The 22,880-nt window shown below is 38.9% G+C and overlaps 1 protein-coding gene across 2 annotated transcripts in view; it reads left to right on the forward strand.

Annotated features, from left to right (window-relative positions):
- The window catches only part of TTN (titin), a 284,068-nt gene that overhangs the window by 63,948 nt on the left and 197,240 nt on the right, over positions 1–22,880 (forward strand). Inside the window, exons 46-78 of one of the 2 annotated variants that reach the window (XM_058300570.1) lie at positions 1,424–4,237; positions 4,992–5,270; positions 7,036–7,599; positions 8,139–8,420; positions 8,521–8,799; positions 9,227–9,505; positions 9,603–9,881; positions 10,004–10,291; positions 10,403–10,681; positions 10,774–11,055; positions 11,151–11,429; positions 11,545–11,823; positions 11,925–12,203; positions 12,321–12,608; positions 12,729–13,007; positions 13,151–13,432; positions 13,534–13,812; positions 13,933–14,211; positions 14,324–14,602; positions 14,722–15,009; positions 15,254–15,532; positions 15,754–16,035; positions 17,272–17,550; positions 17,663–17,944; positions 18,696–18,974; positions 19,091–19,378; positions 19,533–19,811; positions 19,909–20,187; positions 20,293–20,571; positions 20,693–20,980; positions 21,093–21,380; positions 21,954–22,235; positions 22,502–22,780. In XM_058300570.1, coding sequence (XP_058156553.1) covers positions 1,424–4,237; positions 4,992–5,270; positions 7,036–7,599; positions 8,139–8,420; positions 8,521–8,799; positions 9,227–9,505; positions 9,603–9,881; positions 10,004–10,291; positions 10,403–10,681; positions 10,774–11,055; positions 11,151–11,429; positions 11,545–11,823; positions 11,925–12,203; positions 12,321–12,608; positions 12,729–13,007; positions 13,151–13,432; positions 13,534–13,812; positions 13,933–14,211; positions 14,324–14,602; positions 14,722–15,009; positions 15,254–15,532; positions 15,754–16,035; positions 17,272–17,550; positions 17,663–17,944; positions 18,696–18,974; positions 19,091–19,378; positions 19,533–19,811; positions 19,909–20,187; positions 20,293–20,571; positions 20,693–20,980; positions 21,093–21,380; positions 21,954–22,235; positions 22,502–22,780 — 12,099 coding nt within the window. The remainder of the gene's footprint in view (positions 1–1,423; positions 4,238–4,991; positions 5,271–7,035; positions 7,600–8,138; positions 8,421–8,520; positions 8,800–9,226; positions 9,506–9,602; positions 9,882–10,003; positions 10,292–10,402; positions 10,682–10,773; positions 11,056–11,150; positions 11,430–11,544; positions 11,824–11,924; positions 12,204–12,320; positions 12,609–12,728; positions 13,008–13,150; positions 13,433–13,533; positions 13,813–13,932; positions 14,212–14,323; positions 14,603–14,721; positions 15,010–15,253; positions 15,533–15,753; positions 16,036–17,271; positions 17,551–17,662; positions 17,945–18,695; positions 18,975–19,090; positions 19,379–19,532; positions 19,812–19,908; positions 20,188–20,292; positions 20,572–20,692; positions 20,981–21,092; positions 21,381–21,953; positions 22,236–22,501; positions 22,781–22,880) is intronic. The other variant, XM_058300571.1, reaches the window with a different exon arrangement.

Genomic DNA, 22,880 nt, shown 5'->3' on the forward strand with positions numbered 1-22,880 from the left:
CCTGAAATATTAACTTCTCTTTTGCCAATTAAAGAATTCATCATAATTCATGTAGAAAAGATTAGGCATTATTATCTGTTACTACTACACGTATTTAAACTATACCTTTCCTTTTTTAGCACATTTGAATTTCATATTATCATTTTTATGGTTAATATACCTTGTTTAAAAGTAAGGGAAAAACAGTCGAAAATATTTCAATGTAGTAGTGAGTATGGTGTATTTAAACTGTATTTACATTGATTCCCTTCACAGATATTTTGGGAATTCAAGTGAAAACAAAGCTGATATGAGTAATATATTATAGATCATATGTAATGTTAAGTGGCCATCCTTAGTATGTGAAATTTATCATTCATTTTAGGTGAAATAATAAGTAAGAATATATTTTACATGCCCTAGATAAGTTTTACCAATGTGTTTATAAAGTACTGCCTTCTAACACGTATGCTATAGAACAGAAAGGAATAAGGTATAAGACTGTTTCCTGTGATACCAGTGAAATGAACCTATGAAAGAATGAAATGACATTTTGGTAAAATAATAAAACTACTATTAACAGAGATGTTCCACATAGCTAACAGATTTATGAAAAACCTAATTCCTTATTAGCAAATTACATAGCTATTTCATCCTTTCATCCGTGGTACTGTTTAAAGAGTTAACAGGTTATTTTCTGCTTTGTTTTTCTGTTCAATCATGCTATACAAGTTTTTCTTATGCAATAAAATAGTCAACTTTTAATACTGGAGTCGTTTTCTCTTATTTCTGATTCTTCCATTTTCCAGCCTAACTTGATTTAACATAAGCCTTATTATAAAAGCTTTGCTGAAATATTGCAATTTACACTGGCAAACAAAGGCCTGTATTTCTAGTAACTGAAAATAGCGGTGCTCTTACAAATCCAAATTAAACATTTCCTGTAGCCTCTTATTTTTAATAATGGCTTCAGCTTAGAGGTGTTAACTAGAACATACATGTATATTTTAAATAATCAGTCTTTAATTTGACAATGAAGATCATTCTTAAACTCAAGGAAATCCTAAATCTAAATAATTGGATCTTTTTAGAAAGTGATTTAAATAATCATGAATTCTTTTATTATAACTATTTGGCCAGTAATTTTTCAAATGTTAGAGCTGGGGTTATATCACAAAGGAAAATGCATAAACAAATATTTAAAATTTATAAACTCTAACCCAAATGAAGTAGATCAAAAATTTGTATGGTATATATAATCATATGCTTTTTTTATACTAAACTAAGGTTAAAAATTTACAAACATGCTTTCTGGTAATAAACTCAGAACAACCTAACAACTTTAAGAAGGACATCAATTGGTACATAATTCTTTGACTTCTATTTTCTTATGTTGTTAGATAAAATTTTACAGTAAAATAATAATCATTTTTTCCCCATACAGAATTTTCTAGTTCTCTTCTGTCTGCTGAGGAAGAAAGACTCCAAATCTATAGCTCTGACCTTCAGTTGTTTAGTAGAAATGAAACACTTGAACTTTTGTCTGAACCTCCAGTTTATTCACCTAAAGTTGATTCCAAAATGGAAGGGAGTATCCCAGTTTTTATCAGAGAAGTGTCGAATGCTGAAACAAGGATAGGGGACGTAACTAAACTGTCAGTTACGGCTGTTGGCATTCCCAAGCCTAAAATTCAGTGGTTCTTTAATGAAGTAATGCTAACCCCTTCATCTGACTACAAGTTTGTTTTCGATGGTAACGACCATAGCCTGATCATCCTATTCACCAAATTTGAGGATGAGGGAGAGTATACATGTATTGCCAGTAATGAATATGGAAAGACAGTGTGTAGTGCCTCTCTAAAAATAAAACCCACAGGAGAGGGACACAAAGAAACAGAAACCGAATCACCCCTAGAGAAATCTCTGCAAAAGCTTGAAGGCCCTTGTCCTCCTTTCTTCCTTAAGGAGTTAAAACCAATTCACTGTGCTCAAGGGCTGCCTGCCATCTTTGAGTACAAGGTATTTGGAGAACCTGCACCCACCGTTTCGTGGTTCAAAGAAAATAAGCAGCTTTGTACCAATGTTTATTACACTCTCATTCATAATCCTGATGGTTCCGGAACCTTCATTGTCAATGACCCTCAGAGGGGAGATAGTGGTCTCTATGTCTGCAAAGCAGAGAATGTGTGGGGTGAGTCCACCTGTGCTGCAGAGCTGCTGGTGCTTCTGGAAGACACAGACATGACTGATTCTCCCTGCAAAGTGAAGTCCATGCCCAAGGCTCCTAAAGGAGAGGACATTTCTCAAAGAGGTTTTCCAGAGATGTCCTTAAAGGACTCTGCAGTTGAGGCATTTGACTCAGAACAGGAAATTGCAGCTTTTGTAAAGGATACCATTTTGCAAGCTGCTTTAAGTGTGGAAGAAAAGCAACAGCTTTCTTCTGAAAGTCTTGTTAACACCAATGAACTGAGCAAGCAGGTTACTGTAGCAACCCAGCAACTGCAATCCATAGCCACGTTGGAGCAGGATATACTCATTCCCGAAAGCACCAGGGAACTTCTTTCCCTCAATGGCACAATTTGCCTTCAGCCCGTCGAGGAACCACCTCCCAATTTACAGCTACAGACTGTCCAGTCCCAGGAAATCCTCCCCAAAGAAGAGATGCTAATGCTTCAGGAGCCTGCAACACAAGGGGTTCTATCAGATCCTGAAAAAATCTTGCCAAGCGCCATGTTCATGGAAGAAATCAGTTCTGAGAAATTAGTCTCAACCGAGACTCTGAAAACTTTGTTAGCTGAACCTGAAGGGAGTTATCCACAGTCTTCAACAGAACCTGCAGTATATGCATGTCCAAGCACTGTGACTGGGGAAGTACTTTTACCAAAAGAAAAGACAGTATCTGCAGTGGACAGAGAGCAAAGAGTGCCTCTTCAAAAGCAAGAGGCGCAAAGTGCTCTCATCCTGAGTCAGGGCTTAACTGAGGGATGTGTGGAAAGCTTCGAGGGTCCTGACTTCCTGATCTCCGAGGCAAACTATGAAGCCCAGGTCCCTTCAGAACACACATGCACAGAAGATGGTAGGGTGTTGATGGAAAGTGTGGATCAACTGGAAAGTGCAGGACAAGACTTTGCTGCCAGGATTGAGGAAGGCAAGTCTTTAAGGTTTCCACTAGCACTGGAAGAAAAGCAGGTACTGCTCAAGGAAGAACATTCCGATCACTTGGCAGTGTCCCCGAACCAAAATACTGAGTATAAAAAAGAGCCCCTAGTAATCAAAGGAGTGCAGGAAGTACAGGGAAGGGACATTCTTTCTAAGGAAAGTTTGCTTTCTGATATCCCAGAAGAGCAACAACTAAACTTGAAAACCCAGATCCGCAGGGCTCTGCAAGCAGCAGTGGCCAGTGACCAACCAAGTCTTTTCTCTGAGTGGTTAAGAGGCATTGAAAAGGTGGAGGTCAAGACCGTAAACTTCACCCAAGAGCCCAAGCGCATCATGTGCACCTACCTTATTACCTCAGCAAAGTCTGTAATAGAAGAACTGACCATTGCTATTGAAGGCATTGATCCTCAATTGGCAAATTTGAAAACTGAACTGAAAGATGCACTGTACTCTATTATATGTGAGGAAATAAACATCTTAGCTGCTGAGGATCCCAGAATTCAGGAAAGAGCCAAAATAGATTTGCAGGGAGACAAGGATTCATTTTCACAGAAAGCTGAAGTAAGCAGTGAACCAGAAGTTGAATCTAAATATCTCGTCTCAAGGGAAGAGATCAGCCATTGTAATGTGCAAAGTCAGGTCAAAGTTTCAGATACCACAACTGCTAGTGATGGAGTTGCTTCATCGGCTACCTCTGGTGAAAAACAGGATGAGATTCTAAAACTATCAGAGGAGAAAGAGAAGGCCTCTGAAAGTGGCACTGAGGAGGTTGTTATAGAAAAGATACAGGAAGCTGAGGGTAGCTTCATCACAGAGCATAGTCCAGTTATACATACACCCTTGATGGACACTGTTGCTAAGGAAGGAGATGCTGTGTACCTCACAGCATCCATAACAAACGCCAAAGAGGTGATCTGGTATTTTGAGAGTAAACTGGTGCCTTCAGATGAAAAGTTCAAGTGTTTACAAGATCAAAATACTTATACGCTAGTAATTGAAAAAGTAGACACAGAAGAACATCAAGGAGAGTATGCCTGTGAGGCCTTGAATGACAACGGAAAAGCAGTGACTTCGGCAAAACTCACTGTAGTAAAAAGAGGTTGGAGTTTAAGGATTAAATGGATCAAACTTTAACATTCACTGGGTTGTAATGATTTAGGTTTCACCACTGAATTTTCACTTATCTGCCACTGCAAGAATGTAAATTATTTAGAATAAGTATGAAATCACAGACGAAATCATGGTTATTGAAGTCCCTCATTTTTTTTTTCCCTTATGGCCTTGGGTAATTTGTTACTATACCTAATGCTATGCTTATTTTTAAAATAAAACATATTTTCATGGATTTCACAATACAAAGAAATTTGCTAAGTTTATTTCTATATTAAATATTATTCTATATTAAAATGTTAATAATATGTAATAAAAAGCCATCCCTAAATCACCAGCCTCTTCCCTAAATTCAAAATAACCATGATTAGTTGTGCCTTTGTGTTTCTTGTTTCTATTTCTTTTTTCACTTCATCACTTTTGATGGTATATCATGTGTTTTTCCACATTTTTTCAGTGTTCCTAGTCAGCATGGTCTATTTAAAGAATATATCACATTGTTATGCATGTAAGCCAATAATAGGGTAACACTGAAATAATTTCTTTCACAATGCACTGCTAAGTATTGTCTTCTTTTGTCTTCAATAGTCTTTTTCATCTTCCAGTTTCTTGTCTTAAACTGCTGCAGTCTGTCTCACCAATTTCAGTAGTTTTACTTCATTAACAGCAGCAAAAATTTAAGAAAAATGAAGTAGTGATATACCTGAGAGAGGCATGCTAATGGCCTGTCCTTCCCTTTCCAGCTGCCCCGGTGATCAAGAGAAGGCTCGAGCCCCTGGAAGTAGCCCTGGGCCACCTGGCCAAATTCACCTGTGAGATCCAGAGTGCCCCCGGTGTCCGGTTCCAGTGGTTTAAAGCAGGCCGAGAAATTTATGAGAGTGACAAGTGTTCTATTCGATCTTCAAATTATGTCTCCAGCCTGGAAATCCTGAGAACCCAGGTCGTAGACTGTGGCGAGTATACCTGCAAAGCTTCCAACGAGTATGGCAGTGTCAGCTGTACAGCCACCCTAACAGTGACAGGTAAATGCTGTACACTGACACCAACATCATTACCCCCATTTCATAATATTTTTGCTTTTCGTACAGGTGCAGCGCTTGTCCCATCAACTGGAGAAATCAGTAACCAAAACGGTAACCTGACTGCTAGGTTCTGCAGCGCCTATGGGATGAGAAATCATTGTTTCCAGTCATGATTCTAACAGCAGCTGAAAAAGAAAAAAATAAAAAGGCTTTAATATTTTGAGAACAGAACACTTTTAAGGAATCTGATGAGCAAAGGCTCCTAAAAGTTTATTTTGTTTTGTTTCACTTTGTTTTCTTTCTCTCTCCTTTTTTTTTTTATAACTAGCTTAGTGAAATGTCTGAGATAACTACTAAAAGTTATCTTGCCCTATGATATAAAACATTCAAGACAATGTGACACTACTCAAAAATAAGCGACATCCCAATTTGTTTAATAATTTGGAACCTGTTAATTGATTAAGAAGAGAATTACAAACTAAAAAAAAGAGCATAAACTTAAAATTAAACAAACCCTAATGTGAGGTAGGCAGCTAGTATAGGACTGTAAAACAGGGCTCTTACCCTAGACTTTATTCCTAATTTTAAAATGAGAGCAACTACACCACTGTCCTATTTCCAGTTTCCCCACTGACACACAGGCTGACTTTGGAATAGTTAACACTCATCAAATGCTTAAATTTCCTCATTAGCAAACTTATGTTTCGTTCTCTCCTTCTTTCTTCTCTTGTTCTTTCATCCTTTCTCCTTCCCAAGGGAAAGTGTGAATATATAGTGTGGTCTCGGGTCCGGAGGAGCAGTGATCCATGTTTTTGAGAGAAACCATGCACTGAATGTGAGCAGGGAGAGACTCTCTCTTGGGTTCAGAGAGAATCGAAGGGAAGGGCAACTCAGTCCAGCTCTTTGACTTGAAAAAGTCAGAGGTCCCTGTAGCTTACTCTTCTCTATGATTCTTCTATATATCAGAAAATCTGATGGGTTTCTCAGAACCCCAAGCCATGGTGACCAGTGATTTTCACTTTGTGGTGAAAGAGGGTCCATACAATCAAGTGTGTGGCATTCTTCTTAATAAAATGTATGCAATTTTTTAACCCAAATCAGGCCAATTCCAAAATGAAACTGAGTTTCAAATAATAGTAGGAAAGGACATAGAGGATGTTTGTTTGTTTTTTAAAATTTGAAAGAAGTTCCTAAAGGCTTGCTTCAAAATGCAAATGGAAATGGGGGAAATTACTGCCATGATATGTTTTTACAAGTTTGAATCAGCCTAGGGGATGTGTCTAAAGTTAAGCCAGTTAAGGATTTGCTGGTGCTTGACCTGAGGTTTAGAGAGACTATAAAACTAATTCAATCTTCTTCTTACTTAATATCCCTACTCTTTAGAACAGTCAAGTATATTTTCTTTATCTTCCTGACACAGTCTTCTAAGTCACAGAATTAGGTATCAGCTGAATTACTTATCAAATAATTCAAACAGTCACTACACTGGACACATCTTTAGCAATAGTACGTCAGTGTGGCTCAAAAAGGAACATTGGCCCTTTCTTGTGATAGAGACATATAATGTGATACCTATTTTCTCTTCCAAGAATACTCTCACCCCTTTCTTTTGACAAACCTTTTGGTCTTATTAATGCATTACCCTATTTTAAATAATGTGTCATATCTATCTAAGGCATAACTCATCTCTTCTCCATCTTGGAAGATATAATTACAAGAGCTTTGGTGGCGACCCAATGTAACGCTGCAACAATTTCTCTTGCAGAGGCATATCCACCAACCTTCTACTCCAGACCTAAGTCAATTACAACTTTTGTGGGTAAGGCAGCCAAGTTCCTCTGCACAGTGACAGGGACCCCCGTGATTGAAACCATTTGGCAGAAAGATGGTACCGCACTGTCACCCTCACCTAACCGCAAGATTTCTGATGTAGAAAACAAACATATTTTAGAACTCTCAAACCTTACAACTCAAGATAGAGGAGTTTACTCTTGTAAAGCTTCTAATAAGTTTGGAGCTGACATCTGCCAAGCTGAGTTGATTATAATAGACAAACCACATTTTATCAAAGAATTGGAGCCTGTGCAATCAGCTATCAATAAGAAGATACACCTTGAATGCCAAGTGGATGAAGACAGAAAAGTCACAGTTACCTGGAATAAAGATGGTCAAAAACTGCCCCCTGGAAAAGATTATAAGATCTATTTTGAAGATAAAATAGCATCACTTGAGATTCCTCTGGCCAAACTTAAAGATTCAGGAACTTATGTCTGCACGGCTTCAAATGAGGCTGGAAGCAGCTCCTCTTCAGCCACAGTAACTGTCAGAGGTAAGAAATGTGTGACTCTATTTTTCACTTCCTTCTCTGAAAGGAAGCCTCAGTAGAAAACCTTATTGACAAACAATGTGGCCAGAGCATTTTGTTATTAAAATAATTTCATTCAAGTAAGCGTTTTGGTTTGGGGAGATCCTTACTTTATTTTATTTGTTTCAACCCTCTTCAGAATTCACTTACTTTTGTTATTTCAAAACCATGCCTGCCATTAACAAAGCTTGCTTAAAATTTCTTCTATGAATGTCAAGTGTCTAGGCAATCCTTTAATATCTTCTTTCATAAAACTGCTCTTGGCATAAGTATAGTTTTTGTTTTTGTCTTGAATCAAGAGACTGGGAAAGTGTTTTAGAATCATGGAAAGCTCTTAAGTACATCACCGCTTTTTCAGATATTTCATGACGATACTTTACATGTCTTGTGTCTTCCTGTTGCATACGTCTTCTAATTTTCTTTTGTGGAGTTTTGGTTTGTTGTTGTTTTTTGTGGGTGCTTCAAGTGTCTTTTCCTTTTTCTTTTTTGTCAACTTCATGTAGAGCCACCATCCTTTGTGAAGAAGGTGGATCCTTCTTATTTAATGCTCCCAGGGGAATCAGCACGCCTCCACTGTAAGCTGAAAGGCTCCCCTGTGATCCAGGTTACTTGGTTTAAAAATAACAAAGAACTTAACGAAAGTAACACAGTCCGAATGTCTTTTGTCAATTCGGAGGCTGTGCTCGATATTACAGATGTAAAAGTTGAAGACAGTGGAAATTACTCATGTGAAGCAGTAAATGATGTCGGCAGTGACAGCTGCAGTACTGAAATAGTTATCAAAGGTTTGTTTTTTCAGTTATCGTCCATTATTTTTCTGAGAAAATATTTTATCTTTAATTGCTTGTGACACATTATTGATACAATGCTTTCATGATTTTGTAGAACCTCCTTCTTTCATCAAAACTCTTGAGCCTGCAGACATAGTGAGAGGAACAAATGCCCTCCTTCAGTGTGAAATCTCAGGCACTGGACCGTTTGAAATTAGCTGGTTCAAAGACAAGAAGCAAATTCGAAGTAGTAAAAAATACAGATTGTTTTCTCAGAAGTCTCTTGTGTCTCTGGAGATCTTTTCTTTCAATAGCGCAGATGTTGGTGAATACGAATGTGTTGTTGCTAATGAAGTTGGGAAGTGTGGCTGCAGTGCAACACATTTATTAAAAGGTTAGTGCTTGGAAAACTGCCATCTCTTTGATACATTGCCAAAATCAATTTCTTAAATCATGGAAGGAAAACTGGCTCTCTTCCACTGCTACCTTCTGAAAATATCTTGTGTCTTGGTTTGAACTGGGACCTTGAGAACAAAGCCAGTGACCTTCATCCAGTCTTTATCCTGACTCCAGGATATATATTTACTCCCTAATAACAAAAGGGATTTACTTAAACCATTTATCAGCTGATAATCACCTATCTTCTATGTGTCTGTCTCTTAGATGGAATTATAAGTCTTTTTTAAACATTTGTTTCTTCTTCTAATTAACCATCACTAAGGGATAGTGACTTTGTGTAATATAGATAAAATTCTTAAAACTTTATGGTGCTCAAAGTGTTGGTAATTGATAAATTTTTCATGCTGTCTTTCTTTAACTAGAACCACCAACCTTTGTAAAGAAAGTAGATGATTTTACTGCACTAGCAGGACAAACTGTGACCTTACAAGCTGCTGTTAGAGGGTCAGAACCCATTTCTGTCACCTGGATGAAAGGACAAGAGGTCATCAAAGAAGATGAGAAAATCAAAATGAGCTTTTCCAATGGTGTTGCAGTTTTGATAATCCCTGATGTCCAGATTAGTTTTGGTGGAAAATACACATGCCTGGCTGAAAATGAAGCAGGAAGCCAAACGTCTGTTGGGGAATTAATAGTAAAAGGTTTGTGTAGGAATGTTTTAACTTTGAAACGATATTTCCGTTTAAAGTGAAACCCTAATGCACACTGAGGAATCCTAACTATTTAATGCCCTTGTAGAACCTGCCAAAATCATTGAGCGAGCAGAACTGATCCAGGTGACAGCAGGAGACCCCGCCACACTGGAGTACACGGTCACAGGCACCCCAGAGCTCAAGGTCAAATGGTACAAAGACGGAAGACCATTGGTTGCCAGTAAAAAGTACAGAATAAGTTTTAAAAACAATGTTGCCCAACTCAAATTTTATTCGGCTGAACTTCACGATAGTGGTCAGTACACGTTTGAGGTTTCCAATGAGGTTGGCAGCAGCTCCTGTGAGACAACTTTTACTGTGTTAGGTTAGTATTTTTAGAAAACAATGCCGCATATTCCTTTGAAACCCAATGAACAACCAAAAATAAGTCACTAAGCATATTCCCATATTGATCTCTTCCCTCCCCCCTTCTTGTGCCACAAACAGATCGAGACATTGCTCCGTTTTTTACCAAACCCTTACGCAACGTGGATAGCATTGTTAGCCGTTCCTGTAGGCTGGACTGCAAAATTGCTGGCTCCCTCCCAATGAGGGTGTCCTGGTTTAAGGATGGCAAAGAAATAGCTTCTTCTGACAGATACAGAATAGCATTTGTGGAAGGCACAGCCTCTTTGGAGATAAGCAGAGTAGACATGAATGATGCAGGGAAGTTCACTTGTCGAGCCACAAATTCCGTTGGAAGCAAAGAGAGCAGTGGAGCCCTGATCGTGCAAGGTTGGCTGGAGACTTTGAATTCCATTCTTACGGTTGTGTTAAAATGAAGGCTTCTTCCCTTAGAGTGCACCCATTGAGTCTTTGAAATTCTTTTTTATATCCCTTCTTCAGAACCACCCAGTTTTGTAACTAAACCTGCATCTAAGGATGTTCTGCCCGGCTCGGCAGTCTGCCTGAAGAGCACTTTCCAGGGGTCTGCCCCTCTCACAGTCAGATGGTTTAAGGGTGACAAAGAGCTGGTTTCTGGTGGAAGCTGCTATATCACCAAAGACGCTTTAGAGAGTTCCCTGGAACTGTATGCAGTGAAAACCTCCGATTCAGGCACATATACCTGTAAAGTCAGCAATATCGCGGGAGGCGTGGAGTGCAGTGCAAACTTGTTTGTAAAAGGTTCGCCTTGGTTTCTTGACATCTTTGTACTACCACTGTTAAAAGTTCTTTCCTCTTTCTCACATTTCTTATTAACTCCCTTCTTTCCACAGAACCTGCCACCTTTGTTGAAAAGTTAGAGCCATCACAGCTGTTAAAGAAGGGAGACGCCACCCAATTAACTTGCAAAGTAACTGGTACCCCTCCAATTAAAATAACATGGTTTGCCAATGATAGAGAAATTAAGGAGAGCAGCAAACACAAAATGTCTTTTGTGGAGTCCACTGCAGTTTTAAGACTCACAGATGTTGCCATTGAAGACAGTGGTGAATATATGTGTGAGGCTCAAAATGAGGCCGGCAGTGACCATTGCAGTGGCATTGTAATAGTGAAAGGTTTGTGTTCCCTTTGCTTCTTGTCTGACCAAAGTGGTGGCCCACAGCACAGACCACTTCCTCATTAACTCAAAACAATTCTTTTCTTGCTATAGAACCACCTTACTTTACAAAAGAATTTAAGCCAATCGAAGTGTTGAAGGAGTACGACGTCATGTTGCTGGCTGAGGTGGCAGGCACCCCTCCCTTTGAGATCACTTGGTTCAAAGATAACAAGACGCTGAGAAGTGGCAAAAAGCATAAAACCTTCATTCAGGATCAGCTGGTTAGCCTGCAGATCCTCAAGTTTGTGGCTACAGATGCTGGAGAATACCAGTGTCGGGTGACCAATGAGGTGGGCAGTAGTACATGCAGTGCAAAGGTGACCTTAAGAGGTTAGTGTCAGTTCAAATTATGGGCTGGCCCTTCTGGAGAGTCAAACCTTAAAAAAAGAAAAATGCCGATTTTGCTCTAGAGCTGGTAATGACCGAGGATTTATTCTTCTATTAGAACCCCCATCCTTTGTAAAGAAGATTGAGAGTACCAGCTCCCTTCGAGGAGGCACTGCTGCCTTCCAGGCCACACTGAAAGGCTCCTTGCCAATCACTGTCACTTGGTTAAAAGACAATGATGAAATCACAGAAGATAATAATATAAGAATGACCTTTGAGAACAACGTGGCCAGTCTGTACCTCAGTGGCATTGAAGTAAAGCACGATGGGAAATATTTCTGTCAGGCCAAAAATGATGCAGGAATACAAAGATGCTCTGCATTACTCTCAGTAAAAGGTTGGTTCTGAAAGTTTTCCTTGGATTTGAGGAAGAAATGGAGATATGAGCTATCAATAGAGCAATTCATAAACCTACATCTATTCCTTTGTTTTCTATAGAACCTGCAACAATCACCGATGAGGCTGTATCTATAGATGTCACTCAAGGAGACCCAGCCACTTTGCAGGTTAAATTTTCAGGGACTAAGGAGATTACAGCCAAATGGTTTAAAGATGGCCAAGAACTGAGCCTGGGCCCAAAATATAAAATCAGTGTCACTGACACAGTCTCCATACTGAAGATTATTTCTACAGAAAAGAAAGACAGTGGAGAATACACTTTTGAGGTCCAAAATGATGTTGGGAGAAGCAGCTGCAAGGCTAGCATTAATGTATTAGGTTGGTTTGTTTTTCCTGTATGAAAAGGAATTGGCCATGTCTTTGCTTCTTTGCTGCTTACAATTTAAGAGATTCAATAGATTGACCTAACTTTTTTTTTTCTTCTTTGTTGGATAGATCTTATCATTCCTCCCTCATTCACCAAAAAGCTGAAGAAAATGGACAGCATTAAAGGGTCTTTTATTGACTTAGAATGTATAGTGGCTGGATCACATCCCATAAGCATCCAATGGTTCAAAGATGACCAAGAAATATCAGCTAGTGAAAAATACAAATTCTCTTTTCATGACAATACTGCCTTCTTAGAAATTAGTCAGCTGGAAGGTACAGACAGTGGGACATACACTTGTTCTGCCACCAATAAGGCAGGACACAACCAGTGCAGTGGCTATCTGACAGTCAAAGGTTGGCAACTTTTATTTCCACCTATAAAGGACTTATTGCTTTTTCATTTCTTCATTCTTAACTTAATTGCTCAGTTCTAAAATGAATCTCCCTCTCCCCTTCTGCTTCTTTTACTCCCAGAACCTCCTTACTTTGTGGAAAAGCCACAGTCACAAGATGTTAATCCTACCACGAGGGTACAATTAAAGGCTCTTGTGGGTGGCACTGCACCCGTGACAATAAAGTGGTTTAAAGATAACAAAGAGTTACACTCCGGAGCAGCTCGCTCGGTGTGGAAGGATGACACCTCCACTGTCCTAGAGCTCTTCTCAGCTAAAGCTGCTGATTCTGGGACCTACATCTGCCAACTGAGCAATGATGTTGGCACAGCGACCAGTAAAGCCACTCTCTTTGTAAAAGGTCTGGTCTCTATAGCTCCCCACTTTCTTCCTAGTCTAGATTTTCTTGGGGTTGGCAGAAGGGGGACTTAAGAAAGAAATTTTGCTCATTGGTTGTTGTTTTTAATAAGTATGTTGAACATCACACTTTTTTTTCATCTTCAGAACCTCCCCAATTCATTAAGAAGCCCAGTCCAGTACTAGTGTTGAGGAATGGACAATCGACAACATTTGAATGCCAAATAACAGGCACTCCTGAAATCAGAGTTTCTTGGTATCTGGATGGGAATGAAATAACAGCCATTAAGAAACATGGCATATCCTTCATTGACGGCTTAGCCTCTTTCCAAATTTCTGGTGCCAGGGTAGAAAATAGTGGGACTTATGTCTGTGAAGCTCGAAATGATGCAGGCACAGCAAGCTGCAGCATTGAACTAAAAGTGAAAGGTGTGTTTTTGGAGTCTGCTTACCATTTTGGCTGTGCTCCCTGTTAGGCCTCAGATCTCCCCTTGATTAAGCTGGTCTCTGTCTTCCTTCTGAATCTTTAGAACCACCCACCTTTATCAGGGAGCTGAAGCCTGTGGAAGTAGTCAAAGATAGTGATGTGGAGCTGGAGTGTGAAGTTACAGGGACTTCTCCATTTGAAGTCACCTGGCTGAAGAATAACAGGGAAATTCGAAGCAGCAAAAAATACACACTAACTGACAGAGTGTCAGTGTTTAACCTCCACATAAGCAGGTGTGACCCTGCAGACACTGGTGAATACCAGTGCATTATAGCCAACGAAGGCGGCAGCTGTTCCTGCAGTACTAGAGTCTCCCTGAAAGGTCAGTTGTATACACAAGAAGCTGGCTACCACATAAAAATTCTGAAATGCTCTCTAATTATTTGATTGTGAATAACTTAAAAGGCCCCTCTTCTTTCCATACCGTCTTGTTTAATCTCAGAACCACCATCATTCACTAAGAAGATCGAAAACATCACTGCTGTTCTGAAAAGTTCTGCCACCTTTCAGAGTACTGTGGCAGGCTCTCCACCCATTTCTATAACCTGGCTAAAAGATGATCAGATTCTTGATGAAGATGATAATGTCCATATTTCATTTGTGAACCATGTGGCTACACTTCAAATCAGAACTGTGGATAATGGGCACAGTGGAAGGTATACCTGTCAGGCCAAGAATGAGTCGGGAGTTGAGAGATGTTATGCTTTCCTTTTAGTACAAGGTTTGTAAGCTCTTGTCTTTCAATGGTAGTCTATGGAGAAATTTCATAAGCACACCTTTTTTTTTATTGGAATCAGCAACGTAATACATCCACTTTTTAATTCTTACTGCAGAACCTGCTCAAATCATAGAGAAAGCTAAATCAGTTGATGTTACCGAGAAAGACCCAGTGACCTTGGAATGTGTTGTGGCTGGAACACCAGAACTCAGAGTTAAATGGCTTAAAGATGGGAAGCAAATTGTGCCCAGTAGATACTTTTCAATGAGTTTTGAAAATAATGTGGCCAGTTTTAGGATTCAGTCAGTAATGCAGCAAGACAGTGGTCAGTATACTTTCAAGGTGGAAAACGACTTTGGAAGCAGTAGCTGCGATGCCTACCTGAGAGTGCTAGGTTTGTATCCCTTCCCCCCGCCCCAAACCCCACCAGGCACCTTCTCTTATTTACAAAATGTCCTTTGTAAACAAATGGCAACATATTAATAAGTGTGTTTTGCTGTTTTCACTGGACAGATCAAAATATTCCTCCATCATTCATCAAAAAATTAACCAAAATGGACAAAGTTCTGGGTTCTTCTGTTCACATGGAGTGTAAAGTTTCTGGCTCACTTCCTATTAGTGCTCAGTGGTTTAAAGATGGAAAAGAAATATCTACAAGTGCAAAGTATAGACTTGTGTGTCATGAGAACACCGTGTCACTGGAAGTGAATAATCTGGAATTAGAAGATACTGCAAATTATACATGCAAGGTGTCAAACGTAGCAGGGGATGATGCATGCAGTGGCATCTTAACTGTGAAAGGTTAGGATCTCTTTGCCTCTTCCTGATTCTTCTTTGTGAATGCTTTACAATTTGATCCCTTTTACCTTTGTGCTCTTTAGAACTAAAAAAGCTCAATAATTCCATTTCTTTGTGTACTTATTCTTTGAGTTCAAGAAATATTCTGTTATTACCTATTTTCAGTAGTGCTTATGTGCCCATAAAACTATCAAAACGATTCAACTATGAGGAATGTAATTGAATATATTTCTCTTAAAATCGATAGAACCACCAAGCTTCCTAGTGAAACCTGAACGACAACAAGCCATACCTGATTCTACAGTGGAATTTAAAGCAGTACTAAAAGGAACACCGCCATTTAAAATAAAGTGGTTTAAGGACGATATGGAACTTGCCTCTGGACCTAAGTGTTTTATTGGCTTGGAAGGGTCAACTAGCTTCTTAAATCTCTACTCAGTGGATGTTTCCAAGGCTGGACAATATACTTGCCAAGTTACCAATGATGTTGGTAGCGACTCTTGTACTACAGTGTTGCTTGTGACAGGTGTGCAAGTTTGACTGTTTTATGTTTTTGTCTCACTGTGGTTCTGGGCCTTTCTGTAATCTGTTATGATACATCTCGTCAATCAAGAAAGTACCCTTAATTTTAACAAAGTAGACTATTGGCCAGACAGTATCCGTGTTTATCTCTTCATTCCGTGCTACCTAATTTAACTTTTGCTGTTCACTTCTGTTCCCTCATAATCTCTTTCCTTGACTCTCTAGAACCACCAAAGTTTGTTAAGAAATTAGAAGCATCCAAAATAGTGAAAGCAGGTGACTCAGCACGACTTGAATGCAAGATAACTGGATCCCCAGAAATCAGAGTTGTGTGGTACAGAAATGAACACGAACTTCCAGCCAGTGAGAAATACAGAATGACTTTCATTGACTCGGTGGCAGTCATACAGATGAACAATCTCGGTACTGAGGACAGTGGGGATTTCATTTGTGAGGCTCAGAATCCTGCTGGCAGTACAAGTTGCAGTACCAAGGTTATAGTAAAAGGTAGAAATCTATTTCTTATGTTCCTTTTTACCTAAGGCCCACCTTCTTCTCCCCTGGGTACCATAGCCCTTTATTCTTTTACTGTCATTTTCGTTTCCATTTGAGGTCATAAAATATTTTCCCAAGCTACTACTATTTCCCTTTTTAGATATTGTTTCCTCTTCAGCTGTCCTTACATGTAGCTAATCATTCTGGGATATTTTTTGGTTATTCCAAAGCCTTAATTCTGATCACCTCAACACATTGGCTGAGCAGTTCAATTTGTGTGTGTGTGTGTGGGGGGGGTACTGGGGCCAGGGATTGAACCCAGGACCTCGTATGTGGGAAGCCGGTGCTTAACCACTGAGCTATATTGGCTGCCCAAGTTGGTTTTTTGGTTTGTTTGTTGTTGTTGTTTAGGGGTATAGTGGAGATCAAACCCAGGACCTCATATGTGGCAGCAGGTACCCAACTGCTTGATCTATATCTGTTCCCCAGCAGTTCAAATTTGATGTTTCAAAAATGCCCAAAACAGTAAAGTAGGCATTTTTAAATTATTTTTTGCCTTCAATTATTTTCCAAAGACATCATCTACCTCACTATAATTATGCAAGATGAAAGCAATATAGGTTCTAGCCTGATAAATAAAACTGAACAGTTATATTCTTTTCTTCTCTCTCAAGACTCCATTCCTATCTTTTGAAAATTATATCACTATACTTTGGTATAAGTAGTACCCATATTTTCTGCTGCCATTTCTTTTTTATATATATACATATATATATATATATTTTTTTTTTTGGTCACAAAGTCCATGTTTGTTATGTCGAGAGGTGATTATTGCAATTCTCATTTGTGGAAATGGAAGGCTTAGATCCCAGATGTGTTTGATGCCTTCCAAGTGACTCAGCTGTAAGGAATATACAAAAACATTCATCCCCAAAGTCAAGATTCCATACTTCATGGAAATCATATTAATTAATATACTTGTTTTCTTTAAAATTTTGTATCTTTATAGTCTGAGAGAAGCATATAAGGTCGAGCAGGCAGAAAGCTGAACTGCTCAGTCAGGACCCCAAGAGTCCAGACTGGGTTCTCTAACTATCTAGTTGAGCAAGGTTACCTGCCTCTCTTACTGGTAGCGTTGGACACTACCTGGCCATTAGAGTATCTTGGTTTTTTCTTCCATTTTAAAACAAAGAAATAAACAAAACCTCTCACTCCACGGCATTAAATAGCCCAATTCTTTTTTCACAGAACCACCTGTCTTTAGCAGCATCCCTCCTGTAGTAGAAACCCTTAAAAACACTGAAGTTAGTCTTGAATGTGAACTTTCGGGAACACCACCATTTGAGGTGGTGTGGTATAAAGACAAGAGGCAGCTCCGAAGTAGCAAGAAATACAAGATCGCATCCAAACACTTCCATGCAAGTATTCACATTCTAAATGTTGAAACTTCAGACATTGGTGAATATCACTGCAAAGCACAGAATGAAGTGGGAAGTGATACTTGCATTTGTACTGTAAAATTAAAAGGTAAGCATATTTACAGCACGTGGCAGAAGTGTTGGGAATGTACACATTTTTTTTTTCTCTTCATTATCTGGATAATCTTTTCAACAATCTTCATCCATCTTTCCCTGTTCAGAACCACCAAGATTTGTCTCCAAACTGAACAGCCTCACTGTTGTAGCTGGTGAGCCTGCTGAGTTACAAGCAACCATAGAAGGTGCCCAGCCTATTTCTGTTCAGTGGCTTAAAGAGAAGGAAGAAGTGATTAGAGAAAGTGAAAACATCAGAATTACATTTATGGAAAATATTGCAACTCTGCAGTTTGCAAAAGCAGAACCAGCTAATGCTGGAAAGTACATCTGCCAAGTCAAGAATGATGGTGGAATGAGGGAGAACATGGCCACACTGACTGTTTTAGGTTGGTATATTAGTCCCCTGATAGAAAGCGGTGCCAAACACTGGGAATAGTTACACCAAATTGCTGGAAGAAGACTTTTATCTGAATTTCTTCTAGAATTATACTGATCCTCACCTACTTGGAAGGTTGAAGGGGAAGGACCTAATTTGTCTTTCAACTTCTTGTCTCTGTTTCTGTGATTCTAACAAAAATTAGCCATTTGTTAATTGTTTACCTACTATTTTTTATAATGGATTAGAAGATATAATTGTGATTTTCTTTTGGTTGGGCATGAAATAATATGCATATACTGCAAGGAAATTTGCTCCAAAGTACTAGTCGTTAAAGCTGACAAGAGCTACAAAGTTCAAAGTTTGAGAGGAAAGGCTTAAGCTTTCATCTTTGGGTCATATTAAATTTAGGAATTGTTTGGGTAAGGACTTTCAAAAAAAAAAAAAACAGTCTTTGACACCTTAAAGTAGAGCAAAGATATCAAGTAATTCATAATAACATGCAGCCTTTGTTCAAAAATCAGGTGCAAATCAGTATACATTGTTGAATGTATATTGTCTAAATTGTTTTGGAAGTGGACTACTGCACAATATATATTTCCTAATAATTTAATGACAGCATGTAATTATGGTATCACATCTTAAAACCTAGAGAGAGAGCCCTAACAGAACCCTGTCTCTGGAAGAAGCAATCTTAGTTTGATAGCAGAGGCATAGTGAAGGTTACAGACTTTGACAGATGGATGTCACGTTTATTTCAGAGCCCGCAGTCATTGTCGAGAAGGCAGGATCAATGACAGTAACTGTCGGAGAAACTTGCACTCTGGAGTGTAAAGTGGCCGGCACTCCTGAACTCTCTGTTGAATGGTACAAGGATGGAAAGTTACTGACCAGCAGTCAAAAGCACAAATTTAGCTTCTACAACAAAGTCTCTTCTTTAAAGATTCTCTCTGTTGAAAAACAGGATGCAGGAACATACACTTTCCAGGTTCAAAATAATGTTGGAAAAAGCAGCTGCACAGCTACAGTTGATGTTTCAGGTTAGTTCAGATATTTTCTGCTAGTGGCTAATGCAAATTCCTTTAACAAGTTGCCTCCTTTCAGATCTCTTCTAGTCTCTCAAATCACGATGAGTCTCTTGCCTTTCCTCACACAGATCAAATCGTTCCTCCTTCTTTCACACGAAGACTGAAAGATACTGGTGGGGTGCTGGGTACCTCTTGCATCTTGGAGTGCAAAGTAGCTGGTTCATCACCTATGTCTGTTGCCTGGTTTCATGAGAAAACTAAGATTGTCAGTGGAGCAAAGTACCAAACCACATTTTCAGATAATGTCTGCACATTGCAGCTGAATTCCCTGGACTCATCAGATATGGGCAATTACACCTGTGTGGCTGCTAATGTCGCCGGGTCTGACGAATGTCGTGCAGTGTTGACTGTACAAGGTCAGTGTTAGACAGTCAACCCTTTCTTGCAAATTCTTTTTTGGGTTCACATTCAAGTTGATACACATTCAAAAGTGCTCTTTTTTTTAAATTAAAAATTGTAACTAAACTTGAAGTTTATGGGTTCTTTTAAATGTCCTCCATGTCTATCTAGAACCACCCTCTTTTGTGAAGGAACCGGAACCTTTGGAAGTACTACCAGGTAAAAATGTAACCTTCACAAGTGTTATCAGAGGAACGCCTCCATTCAAGGTTGGCTGGTTCAGAGATGCCAGGGAACTAGTTAAAGGAGACAGGTGTAACATCTACTTTGAAGACACTGTGGCAGAACTGGAATTATTTAATGTTGACATACCTCAGAGTGGGGAATATACCTGTGTGGTTTCCAACAATGCTGGCCAAACATCCTGCACTACTCGTCTCTTTGTAAAAGGTTTGTTCAAGTGCATTCACTCTTCCTATTTTCTGTATACTGACATCTTTGTTTGTGTGTTTACATGTGTTTAACCACTGTCTTGGTCACTCACCAGAACCAGCTTCATTTGTGAAGAGATTAAGCGATCACTCTGTAGAACCAGGGAAATCCATAATTCTGGAGAGCACCTACACTGGAACACTTCCAATAACAGTCACCTGGAAAAAGAATGGTTTTAATATAACTCCATCGGAAAAATGCAGTATAGTCACAACAGAGAAAACCTGCATCCTAGAAATTCTCAATAGCACAAAAGGAGATGCGGGACAGTATTCCTGTGAGATTGAAAACGAAGCAGGAAAGGATGTTTGTGAAGCTCTGGTATCTACATTAGGTGTGTTATCTCCTTTCTCTAATCAATGATTTGCATTCTTCTGATGTGAAACATGAATTTGGTTTTCTTTAATTTCAGTTCTGATTGTGAGCCTTTATTCTTTAGAACCACCTTATTTTGTTATGGAATTGGAACCTCTGGAAGCAGCAGTTGGAGACTCAGTTTCTTTACAATGCCAAGTTGCTGGAACACCAGAAATTACAGTGTCTTGGTATAAAGGAGACACTAAGTTACGGCCAACTCCTGAATACAGGACCTACTTTACAAACAATGTAGCCACACTTGTTTTTAATAAAGTGAATATCAATGACAGTGGAGAGTATACATGTAAAGCAGAAAATATTATAGGAACTGCTTCTTCTAAGACTGTCTTCAGAATTCAAGGTGATAACATTTTAGATATTAGGGAAAAACATTTTCCTTATCTTAAAGAATATTCTTTTATCTTTAAGGGGAAGTTTCATTTCATCTACTAATGCCTCAAGTGTTACTTATTTTCCTACAGAGCGCCAGCTCCCGCCTTCCTTTGCAAGACAATTAAAGGACATTGAACAAACTGTTGGGTTACCAGTTACACTCACTTGTCGATTACATGGTTCAGCACCCATTCAAGTGTGCTGGTATAGAGATGGGGTACTTTTAAGAGATGATGAAAATCTGCAGACATCATTTGTAGATAATGTGGCAACTTTAAAAATTTTGCAAACGGATCTGAGTCACTCTGGCCAGTACTCTTGTTCAGCTTCCAATCCACTTGGAACAGCATCTTCTAGTGCCAGACTAACAGCAAGAGGTTTGTTTCCATGTTAATCTTCCTCTTGGCAAATCATGACTTTTACTTTCATGTAAAGTAGAAAAGGCCGGTGAAAAACAAATACAGATTGCCTCTTCCTCTCATCTTCCAGAACCCAAGAAATCTCCCTTCTTTGACATCAAACCTGTATCTATAGATGTTATTGCTGGAGAAAGTGCTGATTTTGAGTGTCATGTTACTGGTGCCCAACCAATGAGAATCACTTGGTCAAAAGATAACAAGGAGATCCGTCCTGGAGGAAACTATACAATCACATGTGTGGGAAACACTCCCCATTTGAGGATTCTTAAAGTAGGCAAAGGAGACTCTGGCCAGTATACTTGCCAAGCAACCAATGATGTTGGTAAAGACATGTGCTCAGCACAACTCAGTGTGAAAGGTATTGTTACATGACATTTCCCAACATTTGTTCTTTACCATATTTGTGTAGGTGTCTTCTAAAAGTTTCCTTAGCTTTGAAATGTTTGGGATAAGCCAACTGGATCATGGTAGAAATTGGCCCTTAGTATTGTAGACAACATTAATCAAAGGTCTGCTTTCTCTTTTTATTGCTCTTTAAGTTATTTTTCACTAAGTGTAATCATGTTAAAGAGTTTTATGTAGTTGGAAAATGTTAAATGTTTGAACTACCCATTCTCCTTTTTCATTCTTTTTCTGTTTTATGATCTTCTGATTTATCATTAGTAAGTTTTGATCAAATACATCTATTAAAACATTAACTTTTAGGTTTTTAGATTTTTTATATTTATTTTTAGCTACAAAAGTAAACTGATCAACTAAATCCTCTATTAAAAGCATAAAAAGCCTATTTAATAGAAAAAATAACTTATTTTACCACAAATTTCTCAGAAGATAGATTTCTTCATAATAAGCCTGTTTAAATATGAACCTAGGGAATATTCAGCTACAAACATAGGCCATTTTAATATGACTTTTTCTTTTGGTTGACTAGAACCTCCAAAGTTTGTTAAGAAATTGGAAGCCTCAAAAGTTGCAAAGCAGGGAGAAGCCATTCAATTGGAATGTAAAATATCTGGTTCCCCAGAAATCAAAGTTATGTGGTTCCGAAATGACAGTGAACTTCATGAAAGTTGGAAATACAACATGTCATTCATTAATTCCATGGCATTGCTTACCATCAATGAAGCCGGCTCTGAGGACAGTGGGGACTACATCTGTGAAGCTCACAATGGCGTTGGTGATGCAAGCTGCAGCACAGCCCTGACAGTTAAAGGTTAGAAAGAAAGCTCTTTCTTCATTCGTCTCTGATTTGGATTCCAGCTAAGCAATGTTCTGAGCTCCAAAATATAAAAGGATAGTCAAAGTTCCTTGCTTGGGATTCTAAAAGTAGTTTTTATAAATTGTTATTTGTCAGTTGTCATTTCTGTCAGCATATTGTCTTGTGGTCAGACCAGTCGCTCTTAACGATTTTACATGCTAAAATACTTTATCCTTTTTAGTAAGCAAATGGTCTCATTGTCATTTTTTTTCTTCTGGTAGCACCTCCTATTTTCACCCAGAAACCTTCTCCAGTAGGAGCCCTTAAAGGTTCTGATGTTGTCCTCCAATGTGAAATTTCGGGAACTCCTCCATTTGAGGTGGTGTGGTTTAAAGATCGAAAACAGGTTCGAAGCAGCAAGAAATTTAAAATCACATCGAAAAATTTTGATACTAGTCTTCATATCCTTAATCTTGAAGCCTCCGATGTAGGGGAATATCACTGCAAAGCTACTAATGAGGTGGGAAGTGACACATGTGTCTGCGCTGTCAAATTCAAAGGTTTGTATACATGGGCAAATGCACGAAAAAAATGCCTCTTCCTTTCATCTCTTCATCTTTTCTTGCTTGACTAATCATTTATGTGACTGAGATTCATTTG

This window comes from Dasypus novemcinctus, chromosome 7 (assembly GCF_030445035.2).
Source record: "Dasypus novemcinctus isolate mDasNov1 chromosome 7, mDasNov1.1.hap2, whole genome shotgun sequence".
NCBI lineage: Eukaryota > Metazoa > Chordata > Mammalia > Cingulata > Dasypodidae > Dasypus > Dasypus novemcinctus.